The sequence below is a fragment of the Aotus nancymaae genome, unplaced genomic scaffold (assembly GCF_030222135.1).
Source record: "Aotus nancymaae isolate 86718 unplaced genomic scaffold, 86718_ANA_hifiasm-v0.15.2.pri h1tg000004l, whole genome shotgun sequence".
Taxonomy (NCBI): Eukaryota; Metazoa; Chordata; class Mammalia; order Primates; family Aotidae; genus Aotus; species Aotus nancymaae.
Genome location: NW_026988415.1, coordinates 42251777 through 42272321, shown reverse-complemented (window position 1 = coordinate 42272321; position 20545 = coordinate 42251777). Strand labels below are relative to the sequence as shown.

At 38.0% G+C, this 20545-nt stretch overlaps 1 protein-coding gene across 1 annotated transcript in view; it reads left to right on the top strand.

Annotated features, from left to right (window-relative positions):
• The window catches only part of IL1RAPL2 (interleukin 1 receptor accessory protein like 2), a 1111506-nt gene that overhangs the window by 614797 nt on the left and 476164 nt on the right, over positions 1-20545 (top strand). The window contains exon 5 of the mRNA XM_012451657.2: positions 6387-6540. Within this exon, the coding sequence (XP_012307080.1) occupies positions 6387-6540 (154 nt within the window). The remainder of the gene's footprint in view (positions 1-6386; positions 6541-20545) is intronic.

The window sequence follows — 20545 nt, the reverse complement described above, 5'->3', positions numbered from 1 at the left end:
TTGTAGTTTTTTTAGTAGAGACGGGGTTTCAACATCATGGCCAGGCTGGTCTCGAACTCCTGGCCTTGTGATCCACCCGCTTTGGCCTCCCAAAGTGCTGGGATTACAGGCGTGAGCTACTGCGCACGGCCTGTTTGGCTTTTTTCTTGTTGTGAGGATAGTAGTGATGACTCCTAAGCCCTTTACATGTCAGACTGGAAACCAGAAGTTAGCCTTAGACTGATAACCTTGGATTAAAATATTGTCTCTAGACTGCTATAGAAATATGAGTCACATTAACTCCTGATGATCATGAAGATATCATAATACATGGTATGTATAACCTGAAAGCAAAGTACTGAAGGTAACAAAATTAATAGAATAATAGTTAATATTATTGAGTAGTTTTAGCATGTGATGCCCTATAATACAGAACATTTACATTTATCACCTCATTTAATCTTTATAATCACCCTAATTGGTAAATATTATCACCACTTGTTATTTTTAATAAGTGAAGCAACTGACGCTTAGATGGATTTAGTAGCATGCTAAAAAACATACTACTTGGGATTCTAACCCAAATGTTTTAGTCTAGAACTTATATTCTTAACCACTGTGGGCTACCAATATCAACCTTAAGATGGTAAAGATAAAAAGTTGGAGAAATAGAGCTTGGAAGGGAAGCACTCCTTGTAGTTGGTTATCCTAGGGGTTTGGAGTAGAGATAGGCTGAAAAGGACAAGGCTCATACCTAATTTGCAATTGTACTCCTAATTGTCTCTTCCATCTTAAACTGTAGAAAGTTCAGTTTCCCTAAATATTATTATTAGTAGTAGTATTTTCAGATAGAGTTTTGCTCTTGTTGCTTAGGCTGAAGTGCAATGGTGTGATCTTGGCTCACCACAACCTCAGCCTCCTGGGTTCAAGCGATTCTCCTGCCTCAGCCTCCCGAGTAGCTGGGTTTATAGTCATGTGCCACCACACCTGGGTAATTTTGTATTTTTAGTAGAGATGGGGTTTCTCCATGTTGGTCAGGCTGGTCTCAAACTCCTGAACTCACATGATCCATCACCCACCTTGGCCTCCCAAAGTGCTGGGATTACAGGCATGACCCACTGTGCCCAGCCCCCTAAAAATTTTTAAACAGATGTCTAGATGCCTTGTGGAAGAATATAGTCTCCAGGGGAAAGGAGAAAAGTTGGTCTGAGGGGGTGAATATTGGGTATTCAAACAAACGTGTTTGAGGACTAGAGGTTACATGATTGGTTTATGGTCACATAGCTGCTTTGTGGTTAAACTTCAGAATCAGAAGAAATACTGAAATAATCTTTCTGTTGTTCTTGCCATGGGGAATGAGTCATGTGCTCTGAGCTTTCAACCCAGCAACTACTGGCAAGGGACATTTGCCACTCAGGAAGGCAGGGAGGGAAAGGAAAGAAACTGGGCTTTAAGTGTTCACATTATGTTGACTGAGTAAGGATGTCTTACAACAAACTACTCTATGAGGTGATAACCAGGTCACAAAACAAAGCCGGTTGTTGAACTTAAGCAACTCTAGCAAGACAGGTTTTCAGCAACATTTTCAAGTTGATGAAGCTTAATAGTCCCAGAGACAATAAATAGGGGAATTACTCAGTGAGTTCAGTATTGGGGGACTGTTCACATTTAAGCCTTTGGTAGTTTGTCCTGCTCTCAGATAGACAAACATCTCGAGACTTAACCTATGCACTTCATTCTTTGTCTAGTATGTTCCTAGAATTAAACAGGTCTGGAGAAATAAGGCATGGTGATATGCTTTGGCTGTGTCCATACTCAAATCTCATCTTGAATTGTAGTTCCCATAATCCCCATGTATTATGGGAGGGACCAGATGGAGATTATTGAATCATGGGGGTGGCTTCTCCCATCCTGTTCTCATGATAGTGAGTGAGTTCTCATGAGATCTGATAGTTTTATACTTCTCCCTTTGCTGGGCACTCATTCTGTCTCCTGCCACCCTGTGAAGAGGTGCCTTCCTCCATGATTGTAAGTTTCCTGAAGCATCCCCAGCCATGCAGAATTGTGAGTGAATTAAACCTCTTTTCTTTATAAATTCCCCAGTCTTGGGTATTTCTTCATAGCAGCATGAGAACAGACTAATACATACGTCAATATTTTCTGTTCATTAGGAAGGCAGTGAGCAGGAGAGAAGCAATGACAGCAGTAAGCCCAGCAGCCAGCAGCTTAGGGGAGAAAGAGTTCAGATAATGGAACCAAGAGCCTGGAAGACTTCTGAGAGTCTAGATAGGAATCCAGACTGAGGTAGAATAGCCAACAAAGTAACTTTGTAAAAGGTGGTTAGTGGAGGCAGGATGATCATCTATATAGTGTGATGGGAAAGGCAGTATTAAAGCTCTTCTGACCAAAATATAGTTCCTCTTCCCACCTACTAAAATTAGGGTTTGAGTGGCCTCTTAAGAGCCATACATTTTCTGTGGGTTAAAGTATTACTTTGTTGGGGATAGTTAGCCAATTAGTGAAGGTTTCTTTGTATCTGATTAGTTCATTAGCACCAGTTTTCACCAAGCAGAGCTGGAGGTTCTAAAGAGATATAATCGAGTATTAGAATCGGCAACCAACAGAATGGGAAAAAATTTTTGCAGCCTACCCGTCTGACAAAGGGCTGATATCCAGAATTTACAATGAACTAAAAAAGATTTACAAGAAAAAAACAAACAAGCCCATTCAAAAATGGGCGAAGGATATGAACAGATACTTTACAAAAGAAGACATACATGAGGCCAACAAACATATGAAAAAATGCTCATCATCACTGGTCATTAGAGAAATGCAAATCAAAACTACATTGAGATACCATCTCACGCCAGTTAGAATGGCGATCATTAAAAAATCTGGAGACAACAGATGCTGGAGAGGATGTGGAGAAATAGGAACACTTTTACACTGTTGGTGGGAGTGTAAATTAGTTCAACCACTGTGGAAAACAGTGTGGCGATTCCTCAAGGACCTAGAAATAGAAATTCCATTTGACCCAGCAATCCCATTACTGGGCATATATCCAAAGGATTATAAATCGTTCTACTATAAGGACACATGCACACGAATGTTCATTGCAGCACAGTTTACAATAGCAAAGACCTGGAACCAGCCCAAATGCCCATCGATGATAGACTGGACAGGAAAAATGTGGCACATATACACCATGGAATATTATGCAGCCATTAAAAAGGAGGAGTTCACATCCTTCGTAGGGACATGGATGAACCTGGAAAACATCATTCTCAGCAAACTGACACAAGAACACAAAATCAAACACCACATGTTCTCACTCATAGGCGGGTGTTGAACAAGGAGAACACATGGACACAGGGAGGGGAGCACTATACACGGGGGTCTGTTGGGGGGAGGGGGGATAGTGGGGGGGTGGGGAGTTGGGGAGGGATAGCATGGGGAGAAATGCCAGATATAGGTGAAGGGGAGGGAGGCAGCAAATCATACTGCCAGGTGTGCACCTGTGCAACAACCTTGCATGTTCTTCACATGTACCCCAAAACCTAAAATGCAATAAAAAAAAAAAAAAAAAAAAAAAAAAAAAAAGAAAGGTTTAGGAACCTTTAGGAATTATCTGTGCTGTATGACCACTCCGTATAGTGCTGCCTAACAAGAATGTAATGAATAAACCTGCAAGCCTCTGGATTCTGGCTGCTCGCATGGTAGTGAATATTATTCCCATAAGCAAATTTGCTGAAGATCACAGAACTTGGGAGAACCCCAGATTTTAACCTAGAGAGTTCTTGCCCTAAAGCCAGTTTGCCTTTTTTTCATCTATACTACATTGTCTCCAGAGGGATGTTGGTGACCTGAAGACAACATATTCTTATGCCACAGTTTAAAAAAAAAGCCCTCTATTGGATACAAGGAACACTTTATAAGGCTAGATAGCAACTTGGAAAGCACATGGGACTGTCTTGATCTACTTCCTAAAGAACATATAAAGATTCTAGGCTGTTCTTCATCAGGAGTTATTTTCTAATTCCTATGCACTCTTTAGTTTTTACTTCCTGGGGAAAAAAAGCAAAACAGCAGAGAAAATGAAAATTGTTAGAATTAATTGCATATGGACTTTTCCCAAAATGACATTAGCAAATAACACCATTTGTCTTTGAATGAGTGTGTGGGCTTATTTGCCCACCCCCACCACTGTTGTTTGAAAGCGCGGCAGCTCAGTTTTCATTTTCCTTCCCTCTCAAAATGCCCAGAGGGACCATATTTTTGTTTAATGACCTTCAGAATGATTCTTTAGAAATCTGAGGCTATCAGAGTTGGAAACAATGCGAAAATAATTGTGGATTATTATTGTACGATGACAGTGGCAGCTGGGCTGTTTCTTTTTCTCTGTGTTCAGACTTTCTTCTTCATTTTCCCAGAAATCTTATATCCCAAGGTTTAACTCAGAAGCAAATCTCATATAGGTGATAAACCTTGCCAGACATGGTACATAATATAATTTCAGACAGGCCCCTAACTGTTCTTCAGAAAGACCCTAGGGAGTGAAGCATTCTTATATCTACATGCCCTCAGTAGTATTACATTTATTTACTCTCTGACAATGTGTGTGGGTAGTTGTATTGAACATAAAGCAAGCATATCTCTTAAATATTATACCTGTGAATTTAAGCACCAGTTTCTGTGTTTTGTTGTCAAAACTCCTGCTAACATGAAAGAAAAAATGCTGTTATCATGAAAAAGAATGAGTACTTGCTGTCTCAGATCACTTACACACACATATACACACACATACACATGCACACAAATACATAAGCACTCACAGATGGGGATTGAGAGTCAGCACAGATTCTAACTTTACATAAATTTTTAAGATATGTGTATGGAGGGCAGGGGTGAGGATTGCTAGATGCAGATGTTGTATACACCATAGTGGGGAAAGTAAAAGTGCTCTTGATTATTGTTCACATCATCTGCTTCAAAATCAATTTATTTATTGCCTCAACTGACAGACTCAGAATTTACAATTTACATGATAAAATACTGTGGGGTTTTTTTTGTTTGTGTTTGTTTTTGTTTTTGAGACAGAGTCTCATTCTTATTGTCCAGGATGGAGTGCAGTGGCATTATCTCAGCTCACTGCAACCTCTGCTTCCTGGATTCAAGCAATTCTCCTGCCTCAGCCTCCCAATTAGCTGAAATTACAGGTGCATGCCGTCACACCCACTAATTTTTGTATTTTTAGTAGAGATGGGGTTTCATCATGTTGGCCAGGCTAGTCTTGAACTCCTGACCTCAGGTGATCTGCCCACCTCAGCTTCCCAAAGTGCTGGGATTACAGGCGTGAGCCACCATGCCTGGCAATGAAATGAGTTTTGCCTTGAATATTTGGCACTCCCTAACAGCTATCCCCTACACTTCGACTGATGTTGGTACAGCATTTGGTTATCACTTTGGAGACAGAATGGGACAGCATCTAATAAGTAGTCTGAGAAAATTCCTAAAAGACAAAGATATTTGCCTGAATATTCTTACATACTTGGCTATTGTTATATTCTTGTCACTTTCTGGAAAAGTATTAAACATTCCTTTCTAGGGAAGTCCAATCTTGGTAGCAAGATTCCCTCACATTCCTATCAGGAGAGTAACAGAATTGGCTTCAAAACCTTAATCTTATTCTGTGGTTATATATCACTGAACTCAGAATGTAAGTGGATGATTTCTCCAGGCTGTTACTGTAACAAAGTGTGTCCTCATTTTACCTAGCTATGTTTCTAGCTCAATTTAATTTTTTAACTTAAACTTAATATTTTATATTCCTACCCTCTCCACCCCCACATGGATTTCTTGACTATAAGGTGAGAGATTCTGGAGTACTAGTATTAGTTTTTATAATAAGGAGTAATTAATGAAACAATTTAAACTTCATTGCCAATATAAAATCCTATTATGAATGTTTAATAATACCTAAGACTCCCCTGGAGTATACTAAGTGGCTAAATAAACCATGTCCTCTTAGGACTCTTAGGAAATATCCCTGTCAAATAGAAAGAACCAAGACATTATACTAATATTTAGTGTCCGTTAAGGTTCTGCTATACCTCTCTTGTATTTGGGGAGCAGCTTCTATGCTATTCTATTTATTTTTTCAGAATGCCTCTAAAGACTTCTTGCTCTCGGGGCCAGGCCTTTAAAGTGGCTTGTAGTGCAATAGTTGTGATTTTGAATTGGATAAAATAGGACACATTTGTGATTTTTCTTGGTCATTGACTTAACTCCTTAGTTACATATTTTGAAAACGAAAGAATACAAAAAAAGTAAAAGTACTAATTTGCCAGTACTAAGATGTAGTCTGTGAACTTTTATTTTTTGCTTACTTGCAAATATTTTATCTGCAGGAATGCAAGCCAAAACTGTGGAGAAGCATAATAATACAGAAAGGAAATGCTCTTCTAATCCAAGAAGTTCAAGAAGAAGATGGAGGAAATTATACATGTGAACTTAAATATGAAGGAAAACTTGTAAGACGAACAACTGAATTGAAAGTTACAGGTAGGAATCAGTTCTACAAATTTATGGCAAATGAGATTTTAAGCATAATTTGTTTTGGGAAGCAAGAGTTTTGTTCAAAGAGCCAACTTTCCATGAATTTAGAATTGCCTGCAAATCAAACAGTTGAGAAACTTGCTATTAATGAGTTACACTGAGTAAAAGCAATATATGGAATATGAAAAAATAATTTAGAGAACAAAGGCCTAATTGCTGCATATCTGTTCTCTGCCTTTATGAAAGGTTCTGAACTCTTCAATCGATCATTATTACTAAACATCTCAGAAAATATATAGTGGAACTACTCTAGAATTTTGACTTAACTCATTTGTGGAATCTCCTTGTAGGTGAAAGCTGATTTTCGAATGAGAGTCTGTTGGATTTTTGGAATGTAATCATCTTAGATTACATGCAAAATATCATTTATGCAAAATTCTCCATAAGTGAATGATGCTATTGTTTGTAGTGATTCTTAGAGCAACTCTAAATGAAGAACATGCACATGTGTGTTTTAAATCTAAAGTACAAACAAAATGTAAGCTAGTAGAAGAGATATACTCAGAATATTCTCACCTGTTAGAGAATTTTAGGAAGTAATTTTCAGAGACATAAGACAAAATCTAGTACCAAAAAGATATCCCTTACAACGAATATGATGGGACCTAAGAAATTGTATGACAAAAAAATCTACTTACTATGCCTCACTAACAAACCTTGACTAATTTTCCTATTATATATGTCACGTGTATTATAATCTCATATGTGGAACCTAAAAAACGTTGAATGTGTTGCAAAATAGAGTAGAAAAGTGGTTGCAGGGCAGAGAATGGGGAATAAGGAAATGTAGGTAGGTCAAAAGGTACATACAAAGTTACAGTTATATAGGATGAATAAGTCTAGTGATTTAATGTATGGCATGATGACTATAGTTAGTAATATTATATGCTGAGGCTGGCACAGTAGCTTACGCCTATAATCCCAGCACTTTGGGAGGCCAAGGCAGGTGGATCACCTGAAGTCAGGAGTTCGAGACCAGCCTGGCCAACATGGTGAAACTCTCTCTCTACTAAAAATTAAAAAAAAAAAAAATAGCCAGGCACGGTGGTGTTTGCCTGTAATTCCAGCTACTTGGGAGGCTGAGACAGGAGAGTTGCTTGGAGTCCTGGGAGGCCAAGGTTGCAGTGAGCCAAGATGATGCCAGTGCACTACAGCATGGGCAACAGAGTCAAAAATAAAAAATAAAAGCAATATTGTATGTTGAAAATTTGCTAAAAGAGTAGACTTTAGGTGCTGTTACCACAAAAATAAACATATGAGAAGATCGATATGCCAATTTGTTTGACTGTAGTAATCATTTTACTATGTATGTGTAAAACATATTGTATACTTCAAATATAATAAAAAAAGTATGTGTGTGTATGTTTGTATGTACAAACATACATATTTCTATTGTGGATAATATTCAAGCCATGATAAACTTTGAAATTATTAGGACAATTGCAATATTGATTGCATTACCTGACATGATTTATGTACTTGAGTATTACCTGTTTAACCATCTAATGCCAACATCAGCCAGTTGATTAATTATAACATACTCTTGCTAATGTTTGCAATACATTTTTTCTTCTATTTTATTTTTGTTAAAAAAGGTTCAAAAAGGTCTGACTGACCTTTTTGAGGTAGTGTTAAAATCAATCAACTTATTAATACTTGCTGAGTTAAGTCCATTGCTATAACCCATATATTTAATTAAGTTTTTGATCCTTGAGAGTCATTGTTTTTGTCTTTTTCAAAATTCTAAATGTTAGCACAGGGAGTATATATATATATATATACATATATATATAAAAATATATATATATACATATATATATATAAAAATATATATATATATAATTAAATATATATATATAATTTAATAAACTAATATATAATATACCTATATATTACTTCACTCTCTATACCAATAAATGACAGTTTTACTTCTTAGTTTGATTTTTGTAGAGTACCTTCTATGCAAGTTTAAATAATTATTTTGATTACAATTGCATGTTCTTTTCCCCAGGAGCTTTCAAAATAACTACAATATTGGGCCAATTCCAAATAGCAAAAATCTGCTTTTGATTAGTTTCTGATTTCTTCAACATGAACTAGACTTCCCTGCCTCATTCATGGCAGAAAATTCAATCATGGGCAGTTGTACATAATTAATAAGTGACCTGACCATGCACAAAGCCTTGAAGCATCACTTTGACCACAATCACCATTCCTTATGAGATGCTTGCAGAGCACTTTCATTTTGGATCATTTGCTGAATGTTGTAACATTATAGTATTTGGCTTCAGTTTTAAGTTGAACTAGAATAAAGTAAACACCAAACCTCCTTTTCACTCATATCAAATGGGTTCTGTGGACAACACATTTTCTTCTTTTATTTCATTTTAGATTCTGGAAAGAGAGCTAGAGCTACTTATTTTGTGTATTTCATAAGATGTTAATTTACTTGATTTAAACATTTAGTATAGTTGAACTACAGATCTAAAATTTCATTTGAATACCTTGCAGAGGAGCTCAAAATTTAATATGCATCAGAATCGTAGAAGGGACTCGGATGGGATGAATATGAAGATCTTTAAATGAAGATCCTCATTTCTCCCTTAGATTCTAATTAAGTACATCAGTAAGACTAGGAATTTACCATTTACCTTTTTGTCCAGGTGATTCTGTTTTATGCTTTCCAAGGATCATGTTTTTGAGAGACACTAGAGGAGAGAATGGTGTTAACAAGTTAAAGTCATAGGTTTGATTATTTTGTGAGTATGTTAGTGTATACACACACAGAGACACAAACACACTGATTTTTATGGGCCCCGATTTGTTTCCTTTAAATTCCTAAGACCTGCCATGAAAATAGAGATCATAGTAACCAAGGAAAATGTGTCAAGGTAGTGTGTGGGTAAAACACTTCAACTAGGGAAAGCAGTCATTTATTCACTTACCACTTAAATAATATTTTTCGCTGAGTACATGTTACATGCCAGGCAACAAGATAGGAGCTGGAAAGGGTAATTCAAAATTTGTTTATGATTATCCTTAGGCCAGTGGTCATCATTCATATAAGAAAGTATCAGGTGGGTGCGGTGGCTCACGCCTGTAATCCCAGCACTTTGGGTGACTAAGGCAGGCGGATCACAGGGTCAGAAGTTCGAGACCAGCCTGGCCAACATAGTGAAACCCTGTCTCTACTAAAAATACAGAAATTAGCCAGGCATGGTAGCACATGCCTGTAGTCCCAGCTACTCGGGAGACTGAGGCAGGAGAATCACTTGAACCCGGGAGGCAGAGGTTGTGGTGAGCTGAGATCACCCCACTGCACTCCAGCTTAGTCAACAGAGAGAGACTCTGTCTAAAAAAAGAAAAAAAAAGGATCATATTTGTGTATTTATTCACACAGTTTAAACGTTATGCTTGATGTAGAAACAAAATGGCTGCTTGGTATGGGAGTTCAAGAGGTTACTCTGTGAAAGTTTATTCTTTTTTGGAACATTATATAACTTACACACTGCTTTGTATGCTCAATAATATGAAAACATTAACAAACAGATTGTTTTCTCATAATTCAAAATATAAGGCTAGGATTATTTAAAGAGTAACCACTCATACTTGTTTTGAGTTTAGCATGGGATAAGAATTTCAATATGACATTAATAGAGTTGGTTAATTATAAAATTATGTAGATAAAGATTCTTTAAGATGGTGTATTTCCCTTATGCAAATTTTGAAAGATTATCAAATTTCTAAAGCTTATTTTCTGACTGTTCTTTTTAAATTTATAATTTTGAGAAATATAACTTAAGTAAAACAAATGTTTCCTAAAGGTATATAGGTACTATTTGCCTTAATAAGGTCAAGTATAAAGAGATCCAGATATTCAATACTGATAAACTAGAAGGTTATAATTTGCTTTAATGAAATTATTTCTCCATATATGCCATAGTATTTCTTTAGTTAACTTTCTTTCTGCACTGAAGGATTTCATTTAAATGCAACTTTTCTGAAACACTTTTATTATATAAATCATAGCAGACTTGTGTGATGTTTTTGTGGACATTTCTTTTTATACCTTTGAAGGCTGCAGATGCATAGGGAAGGGTTTAACAACAAATAGACGTGCACAGTAGCATGTTTAGGTCATTTGCTAATGATGCCTATGGCAGGCAGTTTTATTTCCCACAGCACATTTTAGGTGGCTATATGCTATTTTAAGGGTTTTTTTTTTTTCTTTATTCTCATGTTGAATTTGTGTAGAGGGCTAGTTTAAATGAAAACGTAAGACAGGAGAGTTGGTTATAAGATGGTGAGAATTGTAGTACAGGTGATAATGGAAAAGGAGGAGTAGGAGAGAGTTAGCAACATAATGGGATAAAGTCTCTAGGGATAAAAAGAGAAAGTCTGCCTTGAGAAGGTCAAAGGCAGACATTACTTACTTATAGGGATTCTTCACAATGGACACAAGAAGGAAGCCGGAACTAGTTATCTTTATTTGGAAAGGAATTCACCATCCACCTGGCAAATCATTCACAAATACACACTTTTTTGCAGCTTTTAAATGTGAGCATTGGCTACTTAGAAGAAACCACTAACCTGTTTCCCAGTGAATATGCAAGTAACACCTTTCCTCCTGATTATTGTAGACAGCTTTAGAGTCCCTGATTGGAGACTTTTCACACATTAGGGGTAATCTCGTAACCCATTGGCGTTTGAATACCATAGCAAGAGGGTTTTATTCCTCGAATATGACTCAAAGATTTGCTGCTAGATTACTATTAAGCAATAGTAGCAAAACAATCTGGTTATAAAGCTTGGGGTAAAACTGCGAGTGGGATTTGGGATCAGTCTTTGGTGAATATGTTCAAATGCATAGCTTTAGCAAGTGCCTTTAATTCCACTTTGCAAAGTTTAACTGTAGTGCCTTGTTGCAGGTGTCATTTAGATGACATAGCTTGTTAGAAAAACCTTCCTCTGGTGTGGAAAATGGCAGCTATTTACACACAGAGGAAGCAATTTCACATTCAGGTTTGAAAAAAGGCTTTTGTGGTCCTGGCTTTTAGTTTATTTATCCTTCTACTGTTAATGTTGAGACACTGTGGAGGAGGGTGAGTTTAGAAAAAAACAGTGGAACATAGCAATATGGTGGAGTGTTGGTGAAATAAATAGAAGCGGGGATTTTGACTGAGTAAAGATAATACAACAGAAGTAATCTTTAAGCCGGCAACTCCATAATAATCATAAAAGGGGCTCCCAGAGAGCTATTATCTATTGAGAACTCAGTGTGCAGCATACATTGCATTTAGAGGTTTTCATTCATTTTCGTATTTGGTCCTCACAACCAACATATGAGGGTTGTATTGGGGCTCAGAAAACAATACCTCAAAATGAAGGACTCAGAAGCAAGTTTGTCTCTGACCTTTTCCTGCCTTCCTGTCTCTCAGTCCCATTCTCCCCACCCTCTTCTGAGGCTAGCCATAGAAACTAGAATCCCTCTTCCCCAAAGCAGGTCATAGAAACTAGAACCCCTTTCCCCCAAAGCTAGCCATAAACCTAAAAATATTACTCTTTCTCTCCACTTCTCTGTGTGAAAAGTGTCCATAAAGACATTATTTGACCTACCTTGTTTAACTGTAGGTCATAAGGTCCCCATTCCAGAGAGGGTCCTGCCCTATGCCCAGAATGAAAGAATATGTGCTCAGAGAAGCCTACAAAAATCTAGACAGACAGGCCTTGCTGGTTTTCCCCACTCAGCTTATTAGCATTAGATCATAGTCCTTTTGTCAAATCATATGCCTACATGACTGTCCATTCTTTGTTGAACCTAAGCATAAAAATTGGCAATTTTCCCTGTATCTTTGGGTCTTCATTCTGAAGGCTCCTTTGTATACAGTGTATACATGTTAGATAAAGGTATATGCTTTTCTCTAATTATTCTGCCTTTTGTGAATTCATTTCTCAGCAAATCTTCAGAGGGCCAAAGGGAATTTTCTGCCTGCCCCCCTACAGTGGTTACTATTATTGTCCCCATTTATAGAGAAATAAACTAAAACTTAGAGAGGTGAAATGATATGCCCAAATTAACATACCTAGTAATTGGCAGAACACAAATATAAACCTAGGTCTTTCCATTTCTCAAATGTAGCTTTTTAATCACCAACAGGCAAAAAACTACATGATTTCACTCACCAAATATATGTTGCGTGACTTGAGAACAGAAACCAAAATATTGGACGCAATGTCCAACATTCCACTATAATATCCTTTTTGGACATTCACAATTTGGTCTTCAATAATTCCCTATTAGAATTTAGATATCCCCCAAAAAATATACTTGGCATTTTTGAGCCTAGTCCTTAGCTCTTAGCACTTTAGTTAAGATCATTAGGAGTAGGACACAGAATTAAATCTGCATGTGGGGTGGTGCCATGAAAGAAGCAAGGAAAAGTGAGGCTCCAGAAAAATTAAGAATGCATGAGAGATAGAATTTACCAAGTTTTGTGTTTTGATGCCATATGCCCCTACTAGTATGATAATTTATATTGAGTAAAAATATTCCAATGATGTTCATTGCAGTTATGACTATGATTTCAAACTAGTGGAAGTGAAGCAATAGATGAATGTCTAGTTAAATAATGTTGGTTCAGTTGGTAAAGATCAATCAACATATAAATCAGTGTCTACTATGTACAACTACGAGTTCAGGATCCAAGTTTGTAATGTTGTTCTGAAAGCAGACAGGTAGAGACAGAAGTATGTTCCCCTCTGGAACCTATGGAAAAAAAAGTTATTCACTAGAATAGTGCTTCTCAAGTTATGTTTTGTGGAACTCTGATTCTAAGAAATGTTAAGAGAGTTATTTCCAAGAGCTTTCCAAGAGAGAAAAAAGAGGAAAGGAGAGGAGAAGAGGAAAGGGAAGAAAGAGAAAAGAGTGGGGAAGGGAGAAGAGAGGTTCTGTAGCTATTTGTTTATCTGCCAGGTCAAAATTAAATAGTCATCTTTTTGGCAGGGTATCTCAGGGCACCTTAGTGCCTATAATATGTAATATGTACTTTAATTTTTTAAAAGGGGGTTGGGGCCTGGGCACGGTGGCTCACGCCTGTAATCCCAGAACTTTGGGAGGCTGAGGCGGGTAGATTGCTTAAGGTCAGGAGTTCAAGACCAACCCGACCAACATGATGAAACCCCATCTCTATTAAAAATAATAATAAAAAAAAACCTGGCTCTAGTGGCACACACCTGTAAATGCAGCTACTCAGGAGGCTTCAAGCAGGAGAATCGCTTGAACCTGGGAGGTGGAGGTTGCACTGAGCTGAGAGCAGGCCACTGTACTCCAGCCTGGGTGACAGAGTGAGACTCCATCTCAAAAACAAAAAGGGCGGTGGGTGGGTGGGATATATTTTTAAAACATTTCCTAAACTTGTATGAATACATAATACTCTCAGCCCCCAGAACATCGAGGATACTAAGTTTCACAGAACAAACTTTAGGAAAGCTGAGTAGTCAAGTGAGCACCTGGCTCTATTGTCCTACTAATGCCTATAACATCAACAGTTTAAATAAAATACTTATTTGGCATTTAGGTTATGATTATTATCACTTATTTTTTCCCATTGTTTATCTTTTCAACCATCCCGTAAGCTCCTTAAGGGAATGGATTTGTTGACTTTTTATTTTTAAGTCTCTAAGTGTTGAGCATATGGCAAGTATTAAAAAATTATTTGTAGCTTGGTTTGGTTGAGTGCTTGATTGGTAAGTGTTTTAAGTGGGTACAAATAAGATAACTTTGTGTTTGTAGAGCACTTTATAATTTCAAAGCACTTTCACTCCTGGGATCTCATTCTGTTATAAGAACTTTATGGAATTTTCAACAAACATATTATTAGTATTATTATTATTAATCTGGACTCAGAGAGTTCAAAACAATGACCGTAGGATATCAGCTAGTGAATGGCACAGGTAGGACTAGAATCCCCATCTTATAAGTCCTAGTTATGCTTTTCCTTCTCTATCCCACTGTTACTTTGTCTGCTGTCCCTGAATCTTGGGTACTAGGCCAGAAGAAGAGATACAACTCAAGGAGGATTCCAAAGTTAGTTACTCCAGAGCTCCAGCGTAAGAATCTCTGAAATAACCTTTTATTTAAAATGTTCATATGCCAATCCATTGTTTTGTTTTTTTGGAAGAACTATTTCTGATTCTAAAAGGAAAACCATTTACTACTGATACTTGAAACCAAATCAGCAGAGATAACTGCTAACAATACTGAAATGCAGCCTGGTGCAGTGGCTCATGCCTGCAATCCCAGCACTTTGGGAGGCCAAGGCGGATGGATCACCTGAGGTCGTGAGTTTGAGACAAGCCTGACCAACATGGAGAAACCCCGTCTCTACAAAAAAAAAAAAAAATCAGCCAGGTGGTGGCGCATGCCTGTAATCCCAGCTACTCGGGAGGCTGAGGCAGGAGAATTGCTTGAACCCAGGAGGTGGAGGTTGCAGTGAGCCGAGATTGAACTATTGCACTCCAGCCTGGGCAACAAGAGTGAAACTCCATCTCAAAAAATAAAAAACAATACTCAAATGCTTCCAGCAGCCAAGCAGGTCATGTCCACAATGTGAGGTGGACCATGTGTGTGAAGAAAAAATTGGAGAGTACTTGCTGTACTGACTCAACCCTAGCTGATTGCTGCCATGAGAATCCAATATTGCTAGACCCTCTGATCTATAAGAGATGCCAGAAGTCTGGATTTTGATGTGGAAATCCCTAAATTGTAAAGCACTCTGTAGACCAAATAAAACAGCCTGTATGCTAAATTCACCTTGGGGACTACATGTTTGTGGCTTTTGCCTTTAAAGATTTGGTTCAGTGGGACTTTTAAACAAGTGACTGACTGTGTGACTGACTCAGACTCTGTTCCACTATTTCCATCTCTAGCAGTGAGTGGAAAAAAATTTAAAGAAAGAAAACCTCAAGTGGCCTGGAACAGTTAATAGACAAACTGGGGACAGCATTCAGAAGCCATCCTAATCATACCATCCAGTAGACTGGTCAATTCAAGAAGAGTGAAGGGGGCCCAATTTATGGATGTAATACTATGGGAGGGATATTGACAAATTGATCACCTTTGAAAAGTGAATGATTTAGATAATGAAGCAAGTTGGTTTCCAGTGTTACAGATAAAGGAAGAGCCCTGGGGATAAAGCACCCATCTTAAAGCTGCCCTGAAGCGGTGTGATGTGAAGCACTGAAGGAAACAAATCATAGGCATATGTTCTCTCTATTTCATGTTCACTTTGAGCAAGCAGTTAACATGATCTGAATGCACGTGTCCTGATTATCACATGAAAATGTACCTCATTTGTACCCTTTGTGTGACGTAATAAGGAACAACCACAGCAGTCAATAGTTCTTGGCTGAATTAAGGGAACATTCACACGACTGACTGTGCATTTCATAATTGACTGTTCTTTTGCACAGTGCAGAAATCTCATGACCAAAACCGGCTTGCAGCAGTTTCTTTGCCTTTCCTCCAAGGCTTTATTCTCCTTTTCTGGGTGACCTTGGCCTTTCTTAGTCTACCCAGCCCACCCTGGATGATATCTTTGTCTCTAATCTGCCTCTTTTAAATGTTTCAATGGCCTGTCTTCTCTATAGCTCATCTCCTCATATCCTTGCTTTCTCCTGGGGCTAATCTAGTATGTGTCAATGAGCTAAAAAATTCTCAACTGATAAAGACCAAAAATATTTCCCTTCTCAGCTAACATATTTGCAATTTAATAGATATTTCAATTATGTAAGTCATAGGCATGACTAATGCTGGGAATTTCTGGGGACTTTGCAGGGCCTGTGGGGGCCCTTTCCCCGAGCTTCACACTCTACCCTGCAGGTGGCTGCTTGTTCCTTCTAGAAACAAAGTTAACACTAGTCATGACCTTGGGGAACTAGAACAAAAAAATCCTACTGAGGATCACTGGAAAAAAAGGGCCTTGAATGTCAGTCTATAGAGAGACTTTTTTCCTTCTTCTGCACTCTTATTTTGTCTCTCCTTTCTCTCCCTGATTTCCTTCATTCTGCCCCAACCTATGACATGGCTATCTATTAACCCTGTTGATAACAGCCATAAAGACATTGCCAGTTTTTGTCCCAGGAAAGATTTTGTGTCATGTCTCTATGCCCTACAGGGAAATGAACAAACATTATTAACTGTTCCATAAGAAAAAAAAAAAACAGTCTTATTTTTCTGTAGACTCAGGGACTGTGAGAGCATTCATTCCTGTGGGCTTAATTTGCAAGCAACTGTGGAGGAGACCAGTTTGGAGAGGTGGGGGTAAACAAGTTAGAGCACCTGACAGCAGTATATGGAAAATGTGTCCAATTCAGGCCAGTTCCGCTCCAGTGGCTCTCATCCAGCACCTGAGGTGATCATTGACTCCTTGGCTGTCTTCTCTGACACCAAGTTAATGCTGGGGGAAGGGATTCTTGGGAAGGGGTTAGACTGTGATTCCTAGGTATGTAGTTCCCTGAGATCCATGGGAACAGATTTTCTTAGGTCCATTATGCATATTTGTGAGAGTCTCAGCTACCCTGCTCTCTCCCAACCTGAAAGCAGTGATTTGAGCAAAATGAGAAAATTCCATCAAGGCACCCTTCCATAGGAATGAAAACTAGGAGCTTGGTACAGAGGGAGACGAGCCATGAACTAGATCCAATAGAGTGGAGCAGATGCTCAGAGAACTATCATTTATTAGGTCAAGGATTGTACTTTCTAATCAGTCAAAGCTTCTAACAACCTCAAAAGGCTGGTGATTATTTCCTATATTTTATAAGGGGAGGAATGAAGAGTCAGAGAAGATAAGTTACTTGTGATCATACACCATAATAAGTGATGGAGCTAGGATTTGAACCCATGTTTATTTCAAAATGTTACTCTTAAAGCACCCTGTTGCAAATTACCTGAATGGCTCCTGCACACAACAGTGCTCAATACATGTCACAAGTTCTATTCCTTCCTGCTTGCCTGCCTGCTTCATGCTTTTTCTACTCTTTGCTACTACATATTTTACACTTCTGTAATTTCCTCATGAAGACATCAGAGACTAATTTCATCCTATAATCACCTGTTTTTTTCTCCTGAATTCCCTCGATAATTTTGCAAAAGTTTTCACCACATTGTCAGATACTAATTTATAGTAATAATTTATAAGAGAGCTTCTTTGTATAGATCTTGTAACACCAATTATATTAGGGCTCCTCAAGATCTGCTGCTCCCTATACAAAGGTTTGCCTTAATATTTAGATATAACAGAAAATTATGTAACTAGGAGCTAGGCTCTGTGTTTCATATATATTATCTCATTTGATCAGCTTGGAATCCTGTAATGTTTGTCATTTTAGCCCCGCTTCATAGATGTCAAAATTGAAATTTTGTGAATTTAGGTAATTTTTCTCAATGTCCTACAACAGCTAAATGATGCTGGTGGAATAAAGCCTCAGGTGGTTGTTGTTTTTCCAAAGCCTGAGCCCCTCCCTCTGGTAAATGCTTATAGAATTATCGACTGCACATACTACTATGATATGATTTGACTGGAATAATTATTTTTTTTTGAGACAGAGTCTTGCTCTGTCTCCAGGTTGGAGTGCAGTGGCATGATCTCGGCTCACTGCAACCTCTGCCTCCTGGGTTCAAGTGATTCTCCTGCCTCAGCCTCCTGGGTATCTGGGACTACAGGCATGCACCACCATGCCCAGCTAATTTTTATATTTTTAGTAAAGACAGGGTTTCACTATGTTGGCCAGGATGGTCTCAATCTCGACTTTGTGATCTGCTCACCTCAGCCTCCCAGAGTGCTGGGATTACAGGCATGAGCCACCATGCCTGGCCACAAATGTTCTTAAACGTAGAAGGTTAAGACCTTATGCTAAACAAAATATCTAGAGGAAAATGTTTCCAAAAATATAGATTAAAATATAAAGTGATTTTCGCCAAACAAAGAATTGTTTTTGAGACAGAGTTCCGCTTTGTTGCCCAGGCTTGAGTGCAGTGCTGCGATCTTGGCTCACTGCAACCTCGGCCTCCCAGGTTCAAGCGATTCTCCTGTTTCAGCCTCCCGAGTAGCTGAGATTACAGGCATGCGCCTCCATACCCGGCTAATTTTTGTATTTTTAGTAGAGACAGGGGTTTCACCATATGGCCAGGCTGGTGTTGAACTCCTGACCTCAAATGATCCACTCACCTTGGCCTCCTAAAGTGCTGGGTCTATAGGCTTGAGCCTTCGTGCCTAGCCCAAACAAATAATTTGTTTCTAAGAGATTATTGGAAAACTCTGAAATCCAATTTGTTCCTACCATCCATGTTTCAGAGCCAGAAAATTATAATTTAAATCCTGATTCTGATACTAGCTGTGTGACTTTGAGCAAATTAATTTACTCCTTGGAACTTCAGGTTATTCCCTTTGAAGAATGGGACTGGTGTTGCTGTGTTAAGTTAAAAAAACACACTTAGTATGGTGATTGGAAATAGTAGGTACTGTACATATGCAATAAATTGTATTAATTGCAGTCATGCATGCATAATGATATTTTGGTCAATGATAGACTGTATATAAAATGGTGGTCCTATAAGATTATAATACTTATATGTTTTCTATGTTTAATTATATTTAGATACACAAATCCTTACCATTGTGTTACAGTTGTCTATAGTATTCAGTACACTAACATGCTGTACAGGTTATTAGCCTAAGAGCAACTGGTTATATCATATAACCTAAGTGTGTAGTAAGCTATACCATCAAAGTTTGTATAAGGACAATCTATGATATTCACACCATGATGAAATCACCTAATGATACATTTTTCACAGTGTATTCCCATTGTTAAGCAATTCATGACTATATTATAATTAGTATTATTATCATCATTATTATTACTGGAAAGCTTGCAAAGGTGACTTCGTGGTCATTTCATGACAAGAAAGCAGTCTGACAAATGATGTAAGACAAATTGCTATTGTTAATAGAGTGCTTCATTTACAGAGCTTGAATGGAAAAAGTAGAAAGTTAACCAGGGCTATTAAAAACTCAAGCAAAGAGCCATATAAATATTAATATTTCAGGCAGAACTATTTTATTCAAGGAGATGCAATCATGTGGAATAATTTGTCAATTAAGGTGGTCAGAGCAAATATTGTCTGTGTGAATGAGTTTTTCCAGCCAGCAAGACAATTAAGTGATGTCTGAGCCAACAGCAAAAGCTGCTAAGACAAAGCTGAGGTGGAAATGAATCTCGAGGACAAGCATGTTGAGAAAACTGGCCTTTTCCTGACTAGTGTTTCCTTATGTCATTATGATTCATCCCTGGTGGTTTATAAAGGCAGTTGAATGGCCTCCTTTGGCTGTCAAATAGGAAAATAATTCATCAGTTCAAGTCCATAAATCATTTCTTGGTACCAGAAGCACTTTACATAGTTAAAAATGTCTCCATGATTTGGCACTGGGCTCCAGTGGGGATCCTGAAGAGCAACTGGCAACCACCAGATGCAGAAGCCTAAGTGATGAGCCTCATGGGAACAGGTCTGCAGGAAAAGAAGGTTAGTTCCTTTCTGGGGCACATTGCCTTGATCCTCTCTGACTGGCCTGGAGGAATAACTACTTGTGTGTCTGTCATAGAGTAGTCACTTAGTATGTTTGTTGAATGAATTAATTTAAATATTTTGTGTGTTTTGAGTCATTTGCATTGGAGCTCACCTTATAGTGTCTGATAACTCTCTCTAGCTATATTCTGGGAAAATGAGATAGAAAGGCAGTAATAATGATATTTTGAAGCTATCGGGGCAATACCCTAGTTGTTTGCTTAATGCTAATGGTGAAAACATCATAGTCTCACCATAAACTGTAGCATAATAGTTGAATGAGAAATATGATAAAAGGCATTTTAAATCATAGTTTAATCACCCAAT